We start from the raw sequence: 21126 nt of genomic DNA, 5'->3' as shown, positions 1-21126 counted from the left end.
GTAATATGTAAACTACTTTCTTTGTTCAGTTTACAATAATTTACTTTTAAAAACATTCTCATAATTTTCATCAAAATTGGCAATTTGGTTAAATTCAATTCTTTCAATTCTTATATGTGAGTAAATAAGAAAACCGTTAATTATTAAGACGTATGTATATACATGTACAGTGTATATAAACAATGAAAATATATAAAGAAAACACCCGCCCAATGGACCTATTTATTAGTCTCCAAGTATAACTTATATAGTGAAAAGTCGTATTTAAAGTTAAATTAAAACACATATTTCATGAAACAGACAATAACATCTTGTAGATCTATCAGTTATAAGTGGTTCTAATAAAAAAAGTCTCAATTTTAATACATATTTCATTAAACAGACTTTAAAAAATAGTAGACTTTATGTTTTCAGTTATATTAATGAATCCATGTTCGTGACTTTGGTAGGCACCTAAACTTCTATACTCTAGTATCTTATTATTAATCAATTAATCATACATAAAAAACTTATAAAAAATACAAATATTGGCATTGATTGTATATCTCACTAGAATAAAATGATATCTGAAAAAGGGATTGGATGCATACCAGGCGAATGAAAAATAGCCATCAATACAATATCCATACCAAATTCGGTGGAATACCATCGATTGCCCCGTGTGAAAGAAAGCACGTAAGCTCCAGTAAACGTATCTTAAACTTGCAGAGGGCCATCCCCAGAAACAGCCTACTGTATTTGATGACCATTTATCGCTTGGTTTATGTAACGAAGTTGTCTCAAGATATTTTTTAGTTCGCCTGCAGCATTCTCAGGGGTTATGACACATTTTAGGATAGGACAATTAAGGGATGTTGGCGACGGTCCTTCCGTTGGTTTAAAAGTTGGCGAAATGTGGTTCCAAAATTACATCCAGTTTTCCGTTAATCTGCAAAGGCAATTTGGGCAAATAAAACTGAGGGAAGACCATTAGCGTGTTCTTGGTAAAAAGTATTTTTTATTCGAATATATTAATTATCGTTTCAAACATAAGAGAAAACTATGCTTAGATGTTTAAGGCCTATCCATCCATACTTTTACCATAATAAGTTTTTTTCTGTTTTTACTATTTGATCCTCATTTGTCCACTTGCAGCCAATTCAGTGTGCTGTAAACGTCTAACCGTGTTAAATAAAAGTGAAGTGGCAATCATTCCATTGCTTTCCGAAAAGGAAGAATTTTAGCTCTACTATATAGAATCTAAAAAAGCAATATTTATTAACAGAGGTGAACCTTGAAAATATAAATTGTATATTCTCACCATGCAAAATACAAAGTTTGTCTAAATTTATTAATTTGTTCATAACAGGTAAATCTTTGCCAGCTTTTATGGCTCCCAAATAGATTCGAACAAATTTGCTTCAGTAGTTAGATAAAGGTCCACAAATGATGTTATGGAACATATATTGTGGCCAAAATCTTTCTATTGATATACCAAAAACTGATATGTCAAAAACTGCTTTTTTATCTTTATTTTTCTTTTCAATCAGATAACTTAATCAATTAATCAGGTAAGTCATGCAATGCTGCCAGTAGTTTGAAATATTCTGACAAATAGTTACATAGGAGATGTTTAAGGGAATTATTTAAGACCTCCTACTTAACAATTATACATACGAAAATTTTAATGAATACGAAAATACTAAACAATAAAAAATTATCTGTATCTAATAATTCACTCTTTACCTTAAGATAATGGTGAACTAAATCTGACCAGAGGCGCGACGCGATTTTTTTAAAGGATCGAACTTATGAATGATAATAGTACAGCTGTTATAAAGAGGCAGTATCGGTCAGAGTTCGCGAGCCATAAATACATGATATGGCCACCACATGCAACACCTAGTGGTTTACAGTTTATTCACTTCGGGTTTCGAAATGTTGAATGGTATCGATACAATTGAAAATAATCTCGATAATTAAGGTACGAGTTCAGAAGGTCCCCGATGCGGCATATTTTTCTTGTTAATTTAAAGCTGCAGCGTAATCTAGCTTTCCGTAAAGAGAAACTGAGAACAGGATCAAAGGCTTCTGGGAAGTTTTCACTCATTTACAAAATGCCCGTCTACAAAATTGTCTTATTTGGTCCAGTAAAAAACAACATGTAATTGAAGATAGAAACATGTGTCTTTTTCTCGTCTGGTCCTCTCCCCAGGAATATACATTTCACCATCAAACATAATCACATGCTAGCTGACACAATTTTTACCAAATCTGCCAAGTTTTGTATCAAATTCGACAAGTAAAGTCTAATAAAACTGCGGTGGTAAAGGTGTTACTAGCTTTATACGCTACGTAAAGCTATAATTATATTATCCCGTCGCAGATTCGAATTATGGATTTAAGTCACTGATGATGAATATTATTTGAAAAATGATCCAAACCATATGCTAGGAGGTAACTGTGTTAAATATCTATTTCCTAGGTGATTAACACGATACAAAAGCGCAGGAAAATGCTTAATTTGAGGAACGAAAGGTTTCACAGGCAAGGTGACAATACTGACACTAGTGAGAAATAGAGAAAAATATGTAGCTCGTAATGGGCACGTAAAATAATATGACACCCTCGAATTTTGAATAACAACACTCTATAATTTTGAATTTTAGAAAAAAACGGGTTTGATTCTGAGATTTGTTTTTTCTTTATAAAAGATAAGGTACCCTCTGGTAGTTAGTAATTTTCTTGGATAGAAAATGACGGTGATTATTTTGTACTGAACCAAGCGTCAGTTATCAAAGAAAGTGGGACAAAATGGTTTTCATTTTTTTTTCATTTGTGATTTCTAAAATATAAATGACAGTTAATCCATTTATCCACCTGTCTGGTGTTTCAAAACTAAGTAAAATATATTTATTTAATGTTAGGGATTGTTAATATCCGAATAATGTTTTGAACGAGCTGTCAGATGCCACATATATAAATAATAAGAATTTGTTTGGACGAAATTAAAAAATGACCCATCCTATTCAAAAGTGCAAGAATGTTTGTAAATAGACGTACGATTTTTATCATTAAATGTATTGCTTCTTAATTATGACAAACAGAAATATTTCTTCTCTGTTTATAATTTATGTAAATATTCTGACACAGCGTTGTTCGGTCCTATTTGAATGTATACGGCCATTTATCAAATGTTTTGTGTATTAAGGAAAAAACAAACAATAACACTAAAATTTAACAGACGCTAAGTTATATTATCCCTGAATTAACATGTGTAAGGTCAGCCTGGAAAAAAAGAGATTAGATGAATCGTCAGTTTGCAATTGAAAATTTTAATTAAAATTATGCAAATATTTCCAACATTTATCATATTGCAGACTCGTGCAGTCAAATGAACGTCCAAATCAGGCGGCCACCCATAGATTTCAACCAATCATCGCAAATATTAATTCACACATAAAAAATCATATTTTATCCCCCGTTTTTGACAAGGCAATCGGACGTAAAATCTGTAAAAGTACTGTATTAAAGTTGACTTAACAATTTATAGCATAGGTAGTACAGTGTGATTTAGCCTATTCTAAAGCACTGGGATGATTTATTGCCATCTTGGCGATGTTAAAACGACTTGTCATTATGTTAAACTATTATTAATATGATATTCTGCATTGAGAAGTTAACTTCTGCGATTTGATTGATCGCTTAAGAGAGGTATCTCACAGCAAGACAGCCGAGCATCGTTGCTTTGAAATGCCGATCGTGCACGGGAAATAGACGTATGTGGTTAATTGAATATAGAAGGCCGATAAAACGCAATTATTAGATTCAAGTGTGATTTTTGAACAAGGATATGGCAGTTTACAATACGACCCGAAGAATTGAATACCGAGTCTGTAACTCTGTAGCAATACTGAAAAAATGGTAAAATGTAAGTACTAGGTCATTATTCAATTTTTAACCTGAATCACGCTAAATTCCTTAAATGAACGTGTACTTTTTTCCTATCTGGACAAAACCATTCATCATATTTTGGGAATATTTTTCAAAGCACCTGCTAAATAGCTAACAGTGGAGACCATGATCCGACACTATTAGATGTTATGATCCCCAGCAGAAAAGAAGACGCCATCATTGATATGATGTTCCAAATATTTATCTTTTCATTTAAATAAATAATTAAATAAATAAATAAAGTTTATCATTTAAATATTAAATTAATAAATTAGGGAAGAAACATGATGGCTGGACGATGGTAAAACGGAAGAAAATAGCACTACAAGACATGGGATGTAAAACAAGCATAACCCTAAAACAAATTAAATTTCTAATCAATTGCATTGCCTTGCGAAACTGCATGTGTTGAATTAATACCTAATGACAGTATCAATCAAAACCAACAATATTTTCTTTCCTCGTCTTTCAAATTTTTGTCAGTGTGAATAAGGAATACATAAAACATGTCAACTACAAGTTAACAAATTGATTGATAAACTCATGGGTTCTTGAACTTCATAAATTCCATAGAAAACCATTGAAAACCGTGTATTCATCGTGTTCAATATGAAATGTTGCCAAAATGGCGCTGAGCACGCTTGATTTGTACCCGGCATGCATCTGGCGCCATTCTTCTGTCACGGTTCTTGTTCCTACGCCTAATCGAGTAGGTGTGAAATTAATCGGGCGTAATTTTGAATGAAATGTTTAGTAACTTCTTTAATAATCTTTCATACCCATCGTATAATATATGCTTAGAATTTTGATTTAAATAAAGTATGAAAATAAATATATCAATTCTAATTATGTTTCTTATGAATGAAACTCTTGATATTATTCAAATTTACGAATATAGGAAATAATTTCTTGAAGTGAAAGACTAAGTAGTTAATTCAGTTCAATAACAACTCGAACATAGTTCATAGTAATAAAGATGTTGAACGAAACATGTCTAGAGATGAAATCATCGTTACATTCAAGATTATCATCGATGATGATAATCATCACCATCAAAAACACCATCATTGCCACTAGCTTCATTATCATCCTCATCAACAGCATCATCATCATCATCATAATAAATTATCATCATCATCATTATCATTAATATCATCATTATCATCATCATCATCATCATAATTATCATTTTTATCATGATTATCATCATGATCATCATTAATATCACCATTATCATCATTTAAATCATCATCACCATCATCTTCGTCATCATCATCACCATCAACAACAACAACAAAAAAAACAAAAACAACAAAAAAACATTATCACAACATTATCATTAACATCGTTATCAACAACAACAACAATAACAGCAACAGCAGCGTTATCACCATCAGCAGCAGCATTATCAACAACAAAACAACATCATCATTATCATTATCAAGATCATCACCACCATCGACGTTATCATAACCTTCATTATCACCAGGAGATAAAATTTGACAAGTAAAACATTTAATTATCATAATTAAGTATTTCAGCAATTTAAATTATATGAGCCGTGTCACGACAAAATCAACATAATGCGTTTGCGACCAGCATGGATCCAGACCAGCCTGCGCATCCGCGCAGTCTGATCAGGAACCATGCTGTTCGCTTACAAACCCTATAACAAGTAGAGAAACTGATAGCAAACAGCATGGATCCTGATCAGACTGCGCGGATGCGCAGGCTGGTCTGGATCCATGCTGGTCGTAAACCCATTATGTTGGTTTTGTCGTGACACGTCTCATATTTAAAATAGACTGAAACAAACTAATAGGAATATATCACTTGATGCTTGTCTGTAAGAAAAAAATATGACAAACAATATCAACAAGTGAGGATGGCATTAAATGAACACATCCCCAAATGCATGTAAAAATTTTATCAATGAAATATAAAAGTCTCTGTGTAAATCTTAGTTATTCGCCAAATAGCATAAAGTAAAGAGAAGACTTTTTTTTGAATATATACGAGTATATATTTCATTTCAAAATAAAATTGTTTTGAATATAAGTTCATATGTATATATTTTTTATACATATACAACAGTAATAAAATCCGGTGTAAAAATAAAGAATAGTAACTAAACAAAATGCACCTTACCATATTTTTTATTTTGACAGCATTTTAGCACACATTTTTCCCCAGCATGTCAATTGTTTCATCAATATTTAAAGCATTTATTCATATATTCTTTTGAACATTTGCATGCATTTTTATCATTTGTTTTTGTTTTTCTTCTCTTTAACATATACATGTATTTTTCAGTACTTTAACATACAATAACAATAAGATAATTATATGTGTGGGCAGTATATGTTATGAATATATTTTATGACAATATATGGGATGTGTATTTGATTTGTTCATCATTTCTTGCTATAAACATTTGTACAATGTGTAATGCTTAATAAAATCTATTGTCATTGTCATTGTCATATATTTTATGATAGTTCTGGGACAGAAAGTTACATTTTAAGTCCAAGGATAGTAAACAAAGGTCGACATGGTGACATCTTCGAAAATAATATATTTATTATTTTAAACAAACGATTTCTTTAACGTTCTGTCAAAATTTTGATAAATATTTGAGCCGCGTCACGACAAAACCAACATAGTGCGTTTGCGACCAGCATGGATCCAGACCAGCCTGCGCATCCGCGCAGTCTGATCAGGATCCATGCTGTTCGCTTTCAGTTTCTCTACTTGTAATAGAGTTGGTAAGCGAACAGCATGGATCCTGATCAGACTGCGCGGATGCGCAGGCTGGTCTGGATCCATGCTGGTCGCAAACCCACTATGTTGGTTTTGTCGTGACACGGCTCATTTAATTTATGGGTCATATCAATTATCATTATTTGCTTAAACAAAACACGTATATCAAGTTAATGTCAGAAATTAAAAAAATAAATCTAGAGTCGTATTCATAACGGTAGGAAAATGACAGTTTTATTATTGCCACCCGCAAGATGGCCTCATTTATTCTTTAAACTTCATTACACAAATACAAATAACCATCAAATTACCACTGCTCTAATTCTTAGAGTATTTGCAACAAATTTAAACATTACGTGTGATACTTTCACACAATACGCTCGTCTTTAAAGATACCCAACGCGATTCTTGTGCTAATAAGCCACTGTGTAATTAACCGCCCGTCCGATACGGTGAATATCCGAATACCCTACAATTTTTGTAGCAAATTGCAAGTTAAACGTATTATTATCACAATTCACGCTGCGAAATTATACGCGATAATAGTAGAAGCAGTAGTAATTTTGACCAAAACATATGTTCATCATTTTGAATGATTAATTGTGCTAGAAAATGATGATGGTTTTGAGGTGTCCAAGAGAAGACTCGGTTTAATCTAACATCATCTCCATATAACCGTGTGAAAATCGCTGAGGTTACCCTTATATGTGTTCTTCGATACCGCACAAACCATGCAATTGCGGTATGATTGTTCGCGGGCGAGTATTCACTTTTTTCTTGAGAAAATACCACTGCAAAGAAAGAATTAACATGACCTTTACCATGATTTGGTATTTGAAAACGTCAAGGTTTTGAGAAATGCCGCTTTTTTGTTTTCTTTAACGTGTAAGTAACCACAATGTTGAAAAGATGAGAACAAAAAACATTTTCAACAAACATGCAAAGCAGAAATAGGCAACCTAATAACAGTTCCATTTATAGTATATACAGAGAGTGGTATATATATTTTTGTTTACTATGCATTGAAATTGCACGGCAGATCACGAAAGGACATTGCACGGTCACTCAAGACGAGACGTTGCACGGCCGCTCACGACTGAACATTGCACAGCCGCTTACGGCGGGTCATTGCACGGTCGCTCTCGACAGGGTATATTAATTTATTGATATCGAAATGTATTTAGAATAGAAATTGTGTTGTAGTTATGATTCCTTCTTATAGAAAACAAACTTTCACGTGCATTATTTGAATTTGTTTTTCTGGCGAGTATGAGGGATATATGGGATATTTTTGAGAATGGATACCCTATAACTAAGGCTACAAAAAATGTTTCGATCAGTTTGTATGACAAGAATAACACCTGTTTATCAGCAAAGGTTATTATTCGTTTAGCGATTTGTTTTGAACGAAAAAATAAAAATTAAAATATCCGATTTCTCGCAGTGTTTAGCGACCTATATATCATTGAGCAGAGATCGTATTTAGAGTGTCATCCCTTCTGACCACTTCATAAATAAACAGCAAGGGATATATTATAGTACCTGAGTTTGATTAAAGATGACAATTTTCAGATCATACGATAAAAATCGAAAACAATATTTTAACAGATAAAAGTGATATTCTATCTGAAACCACGGGATATTTTTCATCTTCGAAATTTGAAACCCACGTCTCTACTTGTAAAAATTTACGCTGTTTTAACAAAAGAAAATACGTACTTTCAGCTAAGAAAAACAACACCCACATATACTATATCATGTACTAAATATATACTTATATCAATTCACCTATCGTCACATGAAATCTGCAAATATAACGTCGGAAGTTTTGAAAAGACAGTTCACAAGAATGATAAAATTAGTCCGTAAAAAATAAACAAATTATCATAAATTTGAAATAAAAGAAAAACATGAAATTGTATTAAATAAATGTATGTGAATAATAATCAAATGAAATTTAATTGAAAATGAATAAGAAATAAATAAATGAACAAATGAATGAAAAAAAATAGATATAAACGAAGGAAATGACCAAAGACAGCGTAAATTGAAAAAAGTAAATGAAGCCAAACATAAAAATATGAAGCAACTATTTATTTATCAAATTTCAATTTAAAATGATATATGCACTAAGACTTTTAAAAACATCGCAATTTGCAACCTCTTCTTAAGGTCTGCACACCAATAGTAGTAATAAACAATTAAAGAAATATTAAATTTCCAGAACTTAAAAAAAGAATATAAACAAGATAGTATGAAAACCAAGAAAAAATGCCTCTAAAAATGTAAATATATCAAATATAAATGAACCAAATATAATAAAATCCAAGAAAAATTACTCCTTAAATTCGAAATATATCAAATATTAAATTTTATTATATATTTCATGAATTTGACAAAATATAAATACAGGAACTTGCCTAATTAGCATCGTATAAGTGTGACAGTATTATGTTCATTAATTATAGCATATTTATGAGCACGTGTCATGACTTTTATTATTCTAATCGAAAACAATGGAAATATTAAACTTATTAGCGGTTAATAATTATCTGTCAAAATTGAAAATAATATCATTTGTTGTTTTCATTTTCTGTGATATCTGTTTTTTAAGATTCAAATCAAAACACAACAACCACCCTTAAGCCATTAACTTTACATCGATAAATGCAATTTAAGTTTTCAAAATAAATTACTGCTCCCCGTGTCCGTATTTGTTTGCTGAACGCCACGGGGAGAAGTCATTATTTCATTATTATAAATATACGGGTGTGTTTGTTTCATTTGTTTTTGTTAAGAACGTTAGATTCCTTATCTGATATTAGAGAACATGTTCCTTACCTGATTGCGCCGGGGGCGGGGCTAGTACTTCGCGGTGATTTACCGGTGATAAAGTCAGAGATCGGGTGGATGCGTTTTGATAAGGCGACATCCAATCAGATTTCAGGGATAATGAAATTGACTTAAATATCACCGCAAATGGACGGAATATATAAACTGACATTAAACTGATAGACGATACAAAGTTAAATACGTATTCATATGAACTACTTGGATAAATAATTTTTTATATTCCTCAAGTGAATTCAATTGGATTATTAGAAGGGATATAACTATCAAAGTAAGCTTCATTTTAGACTATTTTTAGTGCATATTCAAAACAAGTTTATTGTTTATTTTACAGTGAATTACTAACTTGTCGCTTTTTGAGTTGCTTTATTAAAGAAAAGAAAGGCTTGTATAAATACGGTTGCATTGGTTGATGTTGACCTCCGAAAGGAAATTATCGGTCTTTTCTACCATAAATTTGCTGGGAAACAGCAACTAGCGTCTCATGGAATGTAGCATTTTATATAGAGAATCTTTTAATTTGCCTATTTGATTAAAACGATAACAAATAAATAATCGATCTCGTCTGCTTTCTAGGAAATGAAGCCAATTTCTCCAAATTTCTTCACCTCGTCCCAGACTACCCGATGCTGTAATACCGGACACCCGGTATTAGCGGATCCATTGACCGGAAGAACAATATGCTCGTGCCAACTGCAATCAGGTGTGCCAGCGTATCTTTCACGTGTTCCAAGTCTTCCAGAGACCGTGTACAGTCAAGCGTCTCCTAAACTCTCTACCGGAAGTATTGTCGGTGATCGCAGCGGATCAGCGTTCTTTCCTACAGTGAGTACATGCGCTTTTAGGTTCCTTAATATAGCCATTATTGACAATAGGCTGTAATAATGTATTTTGTTTGTGCACGTGTATTTATTCATATTTGTGACTTAAATGTTGGAAATTATACCAATAAAACTAGAAATAAACGTTTTCTGAATAATAATAATTGTCACAACTGATATCAATTTGAATGCTTATGCTATGCTCGTTACACGTGCTTATGATGCCAAGCAAACCGAATATAAAAACGGTTGTAAAACTATATAACAAATATTACTTGTCAATTATTGTTGTTGTTCCTGTTGTTATATTTGTGTTCCATTTCATTGCAGTATCCAACAGAAAATCAGATGCACAGGGTTTCTATGGCATCACCAACCGTTCCGTCATACTACATGGAACAAGTTATGTCTTCTCATCCGTATGGCGCCATGTAAGCATATTATATTCTCTTTTGAATTTTCCTTTCATAAAATATATGCATTTTGACTTTTTTCAAAAATTCTTTTCTTTGGTATATATTCCGTTTGCAGAAATGATATCAATATCGACATGTATCAACTTCTAAACATTAGAAAATGTTAATTTGAATACATGTCGTTGGGTTAAGTTCGTTGTAAAAAATCATTTATTTTGAAAAAAACTGGGCTGTTTTTCTCTATATTGAGTATAACATTGTACCATGCTAAATAGCTTAAATAGGCTTATGCATCTTTCAATCTAGATCTGGACGAAACGATTCGTTATATTTAGAAAAAAAAATCAAAATAAATGTATGTGCTATGTACGGTACTGACTGAATAGCTAACTGTTCAGTGCACTGGTCGCTTTGGTAGTAGAAAGCTAAGGGCCAATGATTCAAAACAATAAAAAAAGTCGAAAAGAAACATAAGCTGTAAGATCCGTTTATTATCGAAACTTTTGTTTCCATGTTTTTCACAAAATCACAGAAAGGGTATTTGATTTACTCAGAACTATTTAAGTTTCGTATCTGTTAATAATTTATTGCCATTTTCAGGTACCCTGGCTTCGATATTAATGGAGCACGTAGAAAGAATACCAACAGGGAATCCACTGGCCCCTTGAAAGCCTGGCTGTATCAACATCGCAAGAACCCATATCCTACAAAAGGTGAAAAGGTCATGTTGGCAATCATTTCTCAAATGACCTTGACCCAAGTTTCCACGTGGTTTGCCAATGCCAGAAGACGGCTGAAGAAGGAATCGAAGATTGATGACAAGGATATTGATCTTTCAGACATTGATGTTGATGGTGAGTGAAACACATTTATTTTTCCAACATAGTCACTTAAAAGGAACAAAAAATATTAAATACAACATATATGTTAAACTGAAACTTGATAGTGTACTAGTTTCTTAAACGTTTCTTCAGTGTTATTTTTATACGAGGAAAGATGGAATAATAATGATCTACAACAGAGAAATCAACTTAAGTCATTCTTTAAAAAAAGCAATAACAACATCCCCAATTTTGTTTTCCGTAGAAATTAGTCTATGAATGTTATTATCAGATTTTAACAAATTTGTACGTTTAATTTCAGATTCAAGCCTCCGCAATATGAGTTCTTCCAGTATTCTTACCGACTCTGATTCTGAGAGCGCGACAAATTACTTGAATATTTCAAAATCTCATTCGGAACATTCTGATATCTCAGACGGCGAGGAACAGTCACCACGTGACCACATTTCCAGGAAAACGTGCACACAGCGTTTGTTTTCTCCAGATGGAAGAGTAGACCAATGTCTTGACAGAAATTCATCACCGGAAACAACAAGTCCATCGTATTTTAGTAAAAATGAGTCTGTAACTGTTAATAATATGATTGAAAACGAAAAACCTGTAAAAGAACTTACGAATACCAACAAAGAAAGTGTAGAAGAATTTCAAACTACTGCTAGTAATTGTACAACGAAAACAACGACTTTAACCGCAGACAAAATTCAAAACAAGCCGAAAATATGGTCAATTGCTGAAATGTTAAGATGATTTCATGTTAGGTTTTATTATTAATTTTTTCTCTATGAAAATGTTAAATCGTGTCCGAATTGTTTAAAAAACATGCCATAAAGCTACCTCAGTCCTGATTTGCTTTTATTGTTATTTTAATAAAGTAAGGTGCATATTTATACATATGTATATAAAAGTGTGTCTTCCAAAAATATTCATTAGAGGAATTTATGTTATTTAAATACACATGCATAGGTAGACCCTGTGTTAATATTATTGTCGCCTGTGTATGCATATTAACAAATAATAAATAACTTTAAAATGAATATAGTATGCTTGTTTTCTTTGCATCATTTCCTGAAAATTATAAAGCTTGGTTGTTCAGGTCACTAGTCCATCATTGTGATAAGTATAGTGGCTGATTTGCGCCATGTCGTATTTTTGCTTCGGTGGTGACTAGGCGAAAACACAAAAATACGACAACGTGACCAAAAAACGACATAACATAATTCAGCCACCATAGATAAAAGAAACAGAGTTACACAACTAATCTACAGGGCTTGAAAAATATATGTTCATACTTTCCTCCTCCACTGAAATATTACTATCATTAATGTTAAAGGTCTAAAAAGCCTAAAAACTTAAATTTTGATATTTTTCTCCATTGATCAACTGTAGGCACATGAAAAAAGAAATGCACTCAGGATTAAATTGAAAACTGATATTGAGTGCGATACTTAACCAGATTTGAGTGAAAAGTATTTAAACGCTTTTACTTTTAGACAATTTTGCATAATAAAAAATGATAATCATGGTAAAATGGAGTGCACGAATGATCTGAACTTTTGCTAACAAATCATTTTCATAGACTAACATCGAATAAAAAAACCTCGAAAACATTATTTTTTAGTTCCGGCAAGTAAAAAAAAAAGAAGTAATAATATAAGTCCCTTTAAGTTTGCTTCACTTTTAAAAATAGAATGCTAGAATGTCTGTGTACATGAATATGGATTAGCAAGGAGGGGAAAGCCTTTCTTGTCTTGTACGTTTATGTCCTACAATTCTAAAATAACAATGCACTGTAACAGGACAAAAAATAGAAGCAGGAACTGGTGATATTGCTTTGATAAAATGTACGATGTATTTGAAGAGATTCTTGGAATTGTTCTTGATACATCAGTAATGTTCTTGTAAAATCCAAAGAACACGGGTACAGATATAAACAAATCTTATCCGACGACGGAGTATTTGGTATGAATTTCTTCTGTTTGATTTGACTTTAAACAAATCCCCTAGAATTTGCAAATCATTTCAGTGCAAAAAAACCCATTCCAGTACGCTTTTCTTGATTTATTTATTCAGGTGTTGTATGGAAAAAAAGTTATTCGAGCAGGGTTCGCAATGACGACGCTTCGGTTGAGATGCGGACGACTTTACTACAAATTAAACACTCCTTTATAACGGGGTGTTTTAAGAATGTTTTTAAGGCCAACAGCCGAAGTCTTTAGCAACCGTTTAAACATGTAAGGTGACTCCATAAATATGGATAAAATAATAAGAAAATAGTCGGGAAACGAAGAAAATAGTTTATTTTATGTATATACAGTATCTCGTTACATACAATTATTAAGACAACAATTACTATCGTCACATGAAAAAAAAAGTAAATAAAAAAGTACAAATGGTCATAATAATTATAAGAATAACGATTATTCTGTGAAACTTTAAGAATTGGACTATGTATTACGAAATATGGAACCAACCCAAGAAAATTTAAAGATTACAAACCAAACAATCTAAATAAAATTTTACAATAAACCTCTTTGCATTCTTAAAAAAAATCATCTAAAAGACTGTGATACAATAAAAGTCCAGGAGTGGGTTTTACTAATCTTTAAGCTTTCTATTCAAACTTGGATTTAAATTTTGTTTGAAAATATGGAAGAAGAAATAAATATTATTCTAAACCAATAAAAATCCATGTAGTCTCTAGCACTATGTTTAAGTAAAATAAGACATTACACGTGCATGTAAATTTGAATTTATTTCACGAAAAAGATAACCTTTCGTGTATTTCTCAATATCTTCGCATAACTTTTCGTTTTAATGATATCTATGATACTGGAACCAATATAAAAGGAATTTTGTAGTAAAGCTGGAAATATTAGAGTAATACTAAATAAGTTTAATTTGTAACAAATGTATAATTATGTAAAATAGTGATTAAGAAAAAACAGTCTTTCATAGATATATTATTTCGAGTGAGTATGACACAAAAACATAAAGACCGCCGGCATAAGAAAAGGATACTTAACATCATTTTACAAATGACGTCAAAAGACGTTAACGTAGTCATTGACGTTAAAAATAAAGAAGTGAACTACCCTCGAAATGTTGAAAATAACTGCGAATAAGTAACAATAAGAAAATTTCAAAAGATTTTTTTATCTATTTCAAGAGCTATAGCATTGAATTTCTTTAAGAATTCAATATGTCAAGTAAAAAAAAGTTTGTGATGTTAAGGGTCCTTTTTCTCATGCCGGCGTCCATTATTATCTCTTTCTTATGTGCTTTTAAATGTAATTAAAGACTTAGGTCTACATATATATTTAAAATAGATTCCGCTTGGAACAGTTTTGCTACAAACGAACAAATTCATTATCAATTGCATTACTAATCAATATAGCAGGATTTTTAACGTATTATAAAAACAAGGATCTCTGTTATAAAACAATGAGTCACTCGATTTTTCGCTTATTAATTTTACTTACCTAGTTTTAAAGCTATTCACTGATTTAAATTTCGCGGCCTTGACCTTTTTTTATTACCTCGCTATTTTTTGCGAACCGGTGATACAGCAGTTTTTTACCAGGACAAAAAAAAATGAAGGGAAAAAAGGAGGATCGCAGCAGACGACAATTTCGAGCGATAAAACTATAAATAAATACATCACTTTATCTTATTTTTCTACTTTTCAATAATGAATGACCACTTCTCGAACAGTTTTCTCACAGAAACACGTTTCAATAGCCCCGTGGAATTAGTATCTAAACGATCAATCAAAAAATGTAAAAGGCAAAACTTGCGAATTATACATGGCTTATCGATATCAGACTTTGATATGAGAGAAAATCCTGAATACACACGACACTAGATTTGTTTATTTGTCTGCTAATCCTGTTTGTAAGTTGAAATTTGATTGTTATTTTAAACTTTTCTAAAGTTTGTAAAAAAGATCCACTCAACTCGGGGCTTTTCCATTAACTCGCCTAATCTCCGCGTAGGAATACATCTTCATAAAAGTTAGTGCGTGCTGGAACAAAAACATTGTTGTGTCTTTTGGCAAATAAATGTGTATCCCTTGTCATAAACAGTCGCGCGTTGACATACGGGTTTGTATCGTTTAAGAATTGAGTTGAACATTCCCTGATCAAATTTTGTAAATTTGCCACTCGAAAAAGGCAAGAGACGAGGATTGCGTGAAAAATGCGTTACAAGGTTCTCCTCACTGGGAAACTATTTTGTTATCGATATGCTTGTATATTTTGTAAATCACTTGAAATCAATTACAGCTATTTCACACCAAGCTAAAAAGATAATAAATTGTTAACAAGATAAATAAGAGTCATTGATTCTGTTCATTGGCGCCATTTTGGATATAGTTCGTCTGGATGTACGACTGTCATGTGACCACTTCAAAAAATGGAATAGTTTTTAACCAGTCTCAATGGAATGACTAAACAATATGCTCTACAAAAATATAGGACAATTATTAGGATCAAATTAACGCCTGTACACGTGTCAATAAATTATAATAATATTATTCTAGCAATTGTTTTTCAAACATACATCATTGTAATAACCAAAAACAAGGAAAGGACTCTTTGTTGTTTTGTACCACAAACGATATCTTTCAGAAAGTCATATTTGATGTTTGATATATAATAATAATTACATTATGTTAATTGCTTCATATCATTCAATTACGATTTTGATATTCACCATCTTGATTTGATTTTAATGCAGTGCGCGTCGTATCAGTGGCGTCGTAACAGGGGCGACAAGGGCGTCGACAGCCGTCCCAATATTTTGCCAGAAACGGCACTGAAAACAAAGTCAAAATGTCACATTCTGCACGTAAAATAACAATATGAATGGACCATCGTCAACAACCGCAGAAAAATGTTAACGGTCTACAAGGCGACATAAACTTGTGCGTGCACCAGTTACTTACTACCTCCCACTGACTTCATATAGTTTGAAGACATTGGCCCTTACACAGTACGGTGGTCAGCGCCATATACATGTATTTTGTGGCAATCTGTGCAGAGAAGTTTTGTATTATCCAATAAGCAGCCGTTATAGCCCTATTTTTTAACCAAAAAAAAGCAATGCAAACAAGAGAGTTCTATGCAAGCCTTGAATGAAGTTAAAGTGAAGTGTTCTCATGAAATAATTTCGAAAAAAGATTATCTGATTTAAAACGGAAAAAAAAAACCTTTTTCTACTCGATAAATAACGAAACGTAAAAATATCGTTATTAATGGGGAAAAAGTGTTACCAGAAAAATATGAGAGATTCTGGAAAATAACTTCATTTCCGATAGAGTCAAACCTTCAACCGGAACATGTTTTGAAAGATCAAAAGAAAATGGTGACATATAACTTAAAAATCCGAGTTACCTACAGCCAGAGGGTAGCATCTTATTTTTTTTATTCAACCCGTTCAATAAAAGCAGTATAAAATCTTCACTCATACAATATCTTCTATTTTCTATATTTTTACGCCAATATCTAGATGATGCGGTGTAAAATAATTTTAGATCATAACATGACCATTATTATTCTCGCTTATTAATTACTCATAATAATATTCACAATAATTCAGATATTTATAAACCAATACTAGTATTTTACACATTCTTCTATTCAATTATTGTAAGAGAAAATATAGCAAGAGAATATATATATAGCAAGGATATAATGGGTAGTATTCGGCTCCTCAAACAAAGATAATGGGTTCGAGTCACAGTGTGATCAGGACCATTTATCTGATATCAATAATGGTTCATTTTGAGGAAATAAAAAGAACTTCTGAAATATGTAAATTATCACCAGTTTACATGTTTTAATATAATCTTCGGATCCTTTTTAATTCATCGAAATATTTATTATTATTACAATGTATCATATTATTATTATTATTATTATTATTATTATTATTATCATTATTATCATTATCATTATCATTATCATTATTATTATTATTATTATTATAATTATTATTATTATTATTATTATTATTATTATTATTATTATTATTATTATTATTATTATAATTATTATTATTAATGATGCAAAATGTATCTGGATGACGCTTTATATTTATAATCACATTTAATATGTTGTGCAACCTGCAATTTTCCTAATAACATAAGACCTTTCAAGAAATAGTATTGTTATTTTTTGTCATACCTTATTTCATCTTTATAAATGCATGCACTATATATGTTTTGCTTTAAACAGTGTAATAATGTTTCATTTGCCATGAAGTTATTTGTATTGTAATGTATATTTTTGATAAAAATTACAACAATAACAGAAAACAATAATAATAAAATTAACAAAGATTTTCCTGGATTATACCGGCATACGCCAGCATATCATCTTGCCTGAACACGCCTCACAAACTTTAGCATCAACGGAATATATGATTGAATACGGCCTATTTAATATGAGCAAACCAACATAATGGGTTTGCGACCAGCATGGATCCAGACCAGCCTGCGCATCCGCGCAGTCTGATCAGGATCCATGCTGTTCGCTTACAAACCCTATTATAAGTAGAGAAACTGATAGCGAACAGCATGGATTCTGATCAGACTGCGCGGAGGCGCAGGCTGGTCTGGATCCATGCTCGTCGCAAACCCACTATGTTGGTTTTGTCGTGACGCGGCTCAATTATGTTCAAGCTACATTTGTCAAAATGGTTTAATCACATTAAAATAAATCTGCGCGCTGTAACTCCCCATCAATCACCCTCGTATACAAACTGACAAACTTTCTTAAATAGAATTAACTCGTTATCCCTTTTTGATGGAGTTATGTTTTCAATTTGTTCATTGGCCGTATTAGGCATTCACATATTTGTTGAATTTTTGTTGGGTTCGAAGTAGCGGTAAGATGTTAACGTCGGGGGTTCGGCGCCAGACGATCTTTGCGCTTCGTTGTTTAGATTTGTCCAAAACGCGACTTCGGTGAGATATGCGGAACCCTCTGTATGGAATACTATTCATTGAAATATAAATAAATCTCTTTGCGGCAACACATTATCCATATTAATCTAGTTGATGATTATATTCTCAACAAACATCAGCGGGCGTGTACTTAGCGTGAAGATGCTTTCAAAATTATACTCATCTGGTGAACTTAAAAATTCACCCCTTTTTTCATGTCGTGCGTATAAGCAAAACATGTTCAGAATCGGAATGTTCGCAATTGGTTAAACATTTTCGGTCTTCATATTTTTTTTAATTTCCATAATGTTTTTTTATTTATTTTATATGTATTTTGTTAATTTATGTTGTCATAATCTGATAAACTGATAAATTTTCGCCGGCCATATATAGTTCTTTAGTGAGTTTTAATGTAGATTCGTGAACTTGTAATGCAAAAATAATGATACGCCATTGGCTGATTTTCAAATCCTTATTCAACAATCAACAAATCACTGCTACTTACAGATCACTCACACTTATTGACTTATATGTACTTAGGTATTTTTCATTGCCCACTACTCAGCAACCAAAATGTTTACTCGCATCAAGTAACAACAAAACATTGCGAATAAACATGAAATTAGAATTAAGATATTCAATTTCAGACATGGATGCAAGGATAAATAAACCTCAAAATGAGCAATTTTATTTTAGTTCAGTGTGGCTGAAAACGCAATTCTTGATATTTCGGAAACTCTTATACACGCTACAAACGTGTTGCCCTGCATTATTCAATGAGATATGACGGACATTAAAATAAAATATAATCGTAGTTTGCAAGCATATTATTCTTACAAATTTTTGGTATCCATTTATATCCCAAAACCAACATCACATTCAGAATTATTGAATATGAAGATGAACAACACTTTAAAAAATCCGCGAGTTAATATCTACCCATTGATAATTTTGCAAATGCCCCAAAAAGAATCTGCCGTACATTACAATTATTTATAACGTTCATTCTAATACCTTTACTAGTTAGTTTTATGGCAGCTGTCATTGTCTGAATTTCTGTTTTTAAACCTCCTTTTGGAGAGTCACACATACACACAAAGCTAGCAAAAGTTAGTTTTGTAGTTTCGTATAAAAAACTAACAACGAAAACAATGCTCACTTCCTACTCATAAACATCAAGGAATTACATAATGAATAATAAAAAAAAACAGTTCCTTCAAATGACAATGTCTGGATTACTTGGGCAAAATTTGGAAAATTTCCTCATACATAAGAAGACTCACGGGCCGTGAAAACAAACCAACAATTTAGTTCTATCAAGCCTAGTTATGAAAGACGATATCCCCAGACGACACCACCCCTATCAACATTCGAAACTTAACGTTTCATATTTATGATTTTAAAGTTCCAATTTGCTAAAACAACAAAATGTACACTGGATATATTAACGTCAATATTAATAAGGTATCTAATGTGGTGTGACAACACTTAAGAGTCGGGGGGTAATTATTTCTTGCCAGATACGAACTCGACCCTCTCTGTAGAGAAATTAACTAGTGTTGGCTTTCCATGTACGGTTCATATTTGCGCATGTGAGCAAAATCGAAAATCATTAATCATTTTTATGGAATGAAAAGCTCAAAATCTGTGCAACCATTTTTCTTTTGTCCAAGCTGCAAGTTTTAACTTATTTCCATAAAGAAGTCATATATCATAGTGGATTATAGGCTTTTTAACGATAACTTCACATCGCTCTGCAAAACGAAATGTGGGTGGGGTGAAATTTCACACGATGTGTCTAACATTGTAGATTCGTGTTGGATATGATCATTTTAATGATATTGAATGTCACATCTTATCCAGATAATTTTAAATTATACTTTTATAGAGAAAAATGACAGGTTTGGTGTCAATTTTCCGTGTGGAATCTTCTGTAACACAACAGGCTTGAACCGATGTTTCATTGTTCAATAACAATTGTATATACTTTATGCATGTTCTTTTATACATATACTGTGCTCCAAAACACTTTGCTTTGTTAACATAGTATTGTTTTGATTTATTTATAAGAAAAATATTTAGATTTAAGTAAAAACCTTTGCACGAAAAACATTCTTTTTTGAATATATTTATTTTCATTGAATCTTCTTGAGAATGATTAAAGTGCTTTGGGCTATTTATTTCTTAGAGTTTTTTTTACCAGTCATAGCAAATATTTTTATTTCGCTCTTTTGTTTCCAGGAAATTGTAAAGCATTTATTGAACATTTTCTGTATAAAAATCAAAACAAAACAAAAACATAGATGCATATATGTTTTTCTTCTTATTTTTCTTCTTTTTTGAGACATGCAAAAATTCAAGATTTTTTCTATGTTTATGTTGTTGTTGTTATTGTTGTTTTTTCTTCTTGTTTTCCCGGTATTTATCAAGAGCTGAATGGTATAAGACTGTAATTTGTAGTGTATTTACTTTTGAATTTCATTCAAGGAAAAATATTCTCAAAATTCAACAGAACGCGAGTCTTTTTAATACACCATAAAATATTTTTAAAATAAAATGAA

General features: G+C 31.8%; 1 protein-coding gene across 1 annotated transcript; it reads left to right on the top strand.

Annotated features, from left to right (window-relative positions):
- Positions 1–9531: 9531 nt before the first annotated feature.
- On the top strand, positions 9532–12620 carry LOC132716424 (homeobox protein araucan-like). The gene is made up of 5 exons (XM_060699696.1): positions 9532–9814; positions 10120–10368; positions 10695–10795; positions 11381–11634; positions 11924–12620. The coding sequence occupies exons 2-5, from the start codon at positions 10123–10125 to the stop codon at positions 12367–12369; spliced, it is 1047 nt and encodes a 348-aa protein (XP_060555679.1). The 5' UTR covers positions 9532–9814; positions 10120–10122; the 3' UTR covers positions 12370–12620.
- The last annotated feature ends 8506 nt before the right edge of the window (positions 12621–21126 follow it).

Source organism: Ruditapes philippinarum, unplaced genomic scaffold (assembly GCF_026571515.1).
Source record: "Ruditapes philippinarum isolate M1 unplaced genomic scaffold, ASM2657151v2 ctg4437_1_1_1_1, whole genome shotgun sequence".
NCBI lineage: Eukaryota > Metazoa > Mollusca > Bivalvia > Venerida > Veneridae > Ruditapes > Ruditapes philippinarum.
This window is presented reverse-complemented; position numbering and strand designations above follow the sequence as displayed.

Excerpts from the sequence above, each read along its gene's own strand:
- LOC132716424 (XM_060699696.1), top strand. The coding sequence starts at position 10,123 with ATGAAGCCAATTTCTCCAAATTTCTTCACCTCGTCCCAGACTACCCGA. Across the intron at positions 10,796-11,380 it reads TCTCATCCGTATGGCGCCAT|GTACCCTGGCTTCGATATTA; the intron begins GTAAGCATATTA and ends TGCCATTTTCAG. Across the intron at positions 11,635-11,923 it reads TTCAGACATTGATGTTGATG|ATTCAAGCCTCCGCAATATG; the intron begins GTGAGTGAAACA and ends GTTTAATTTCAG.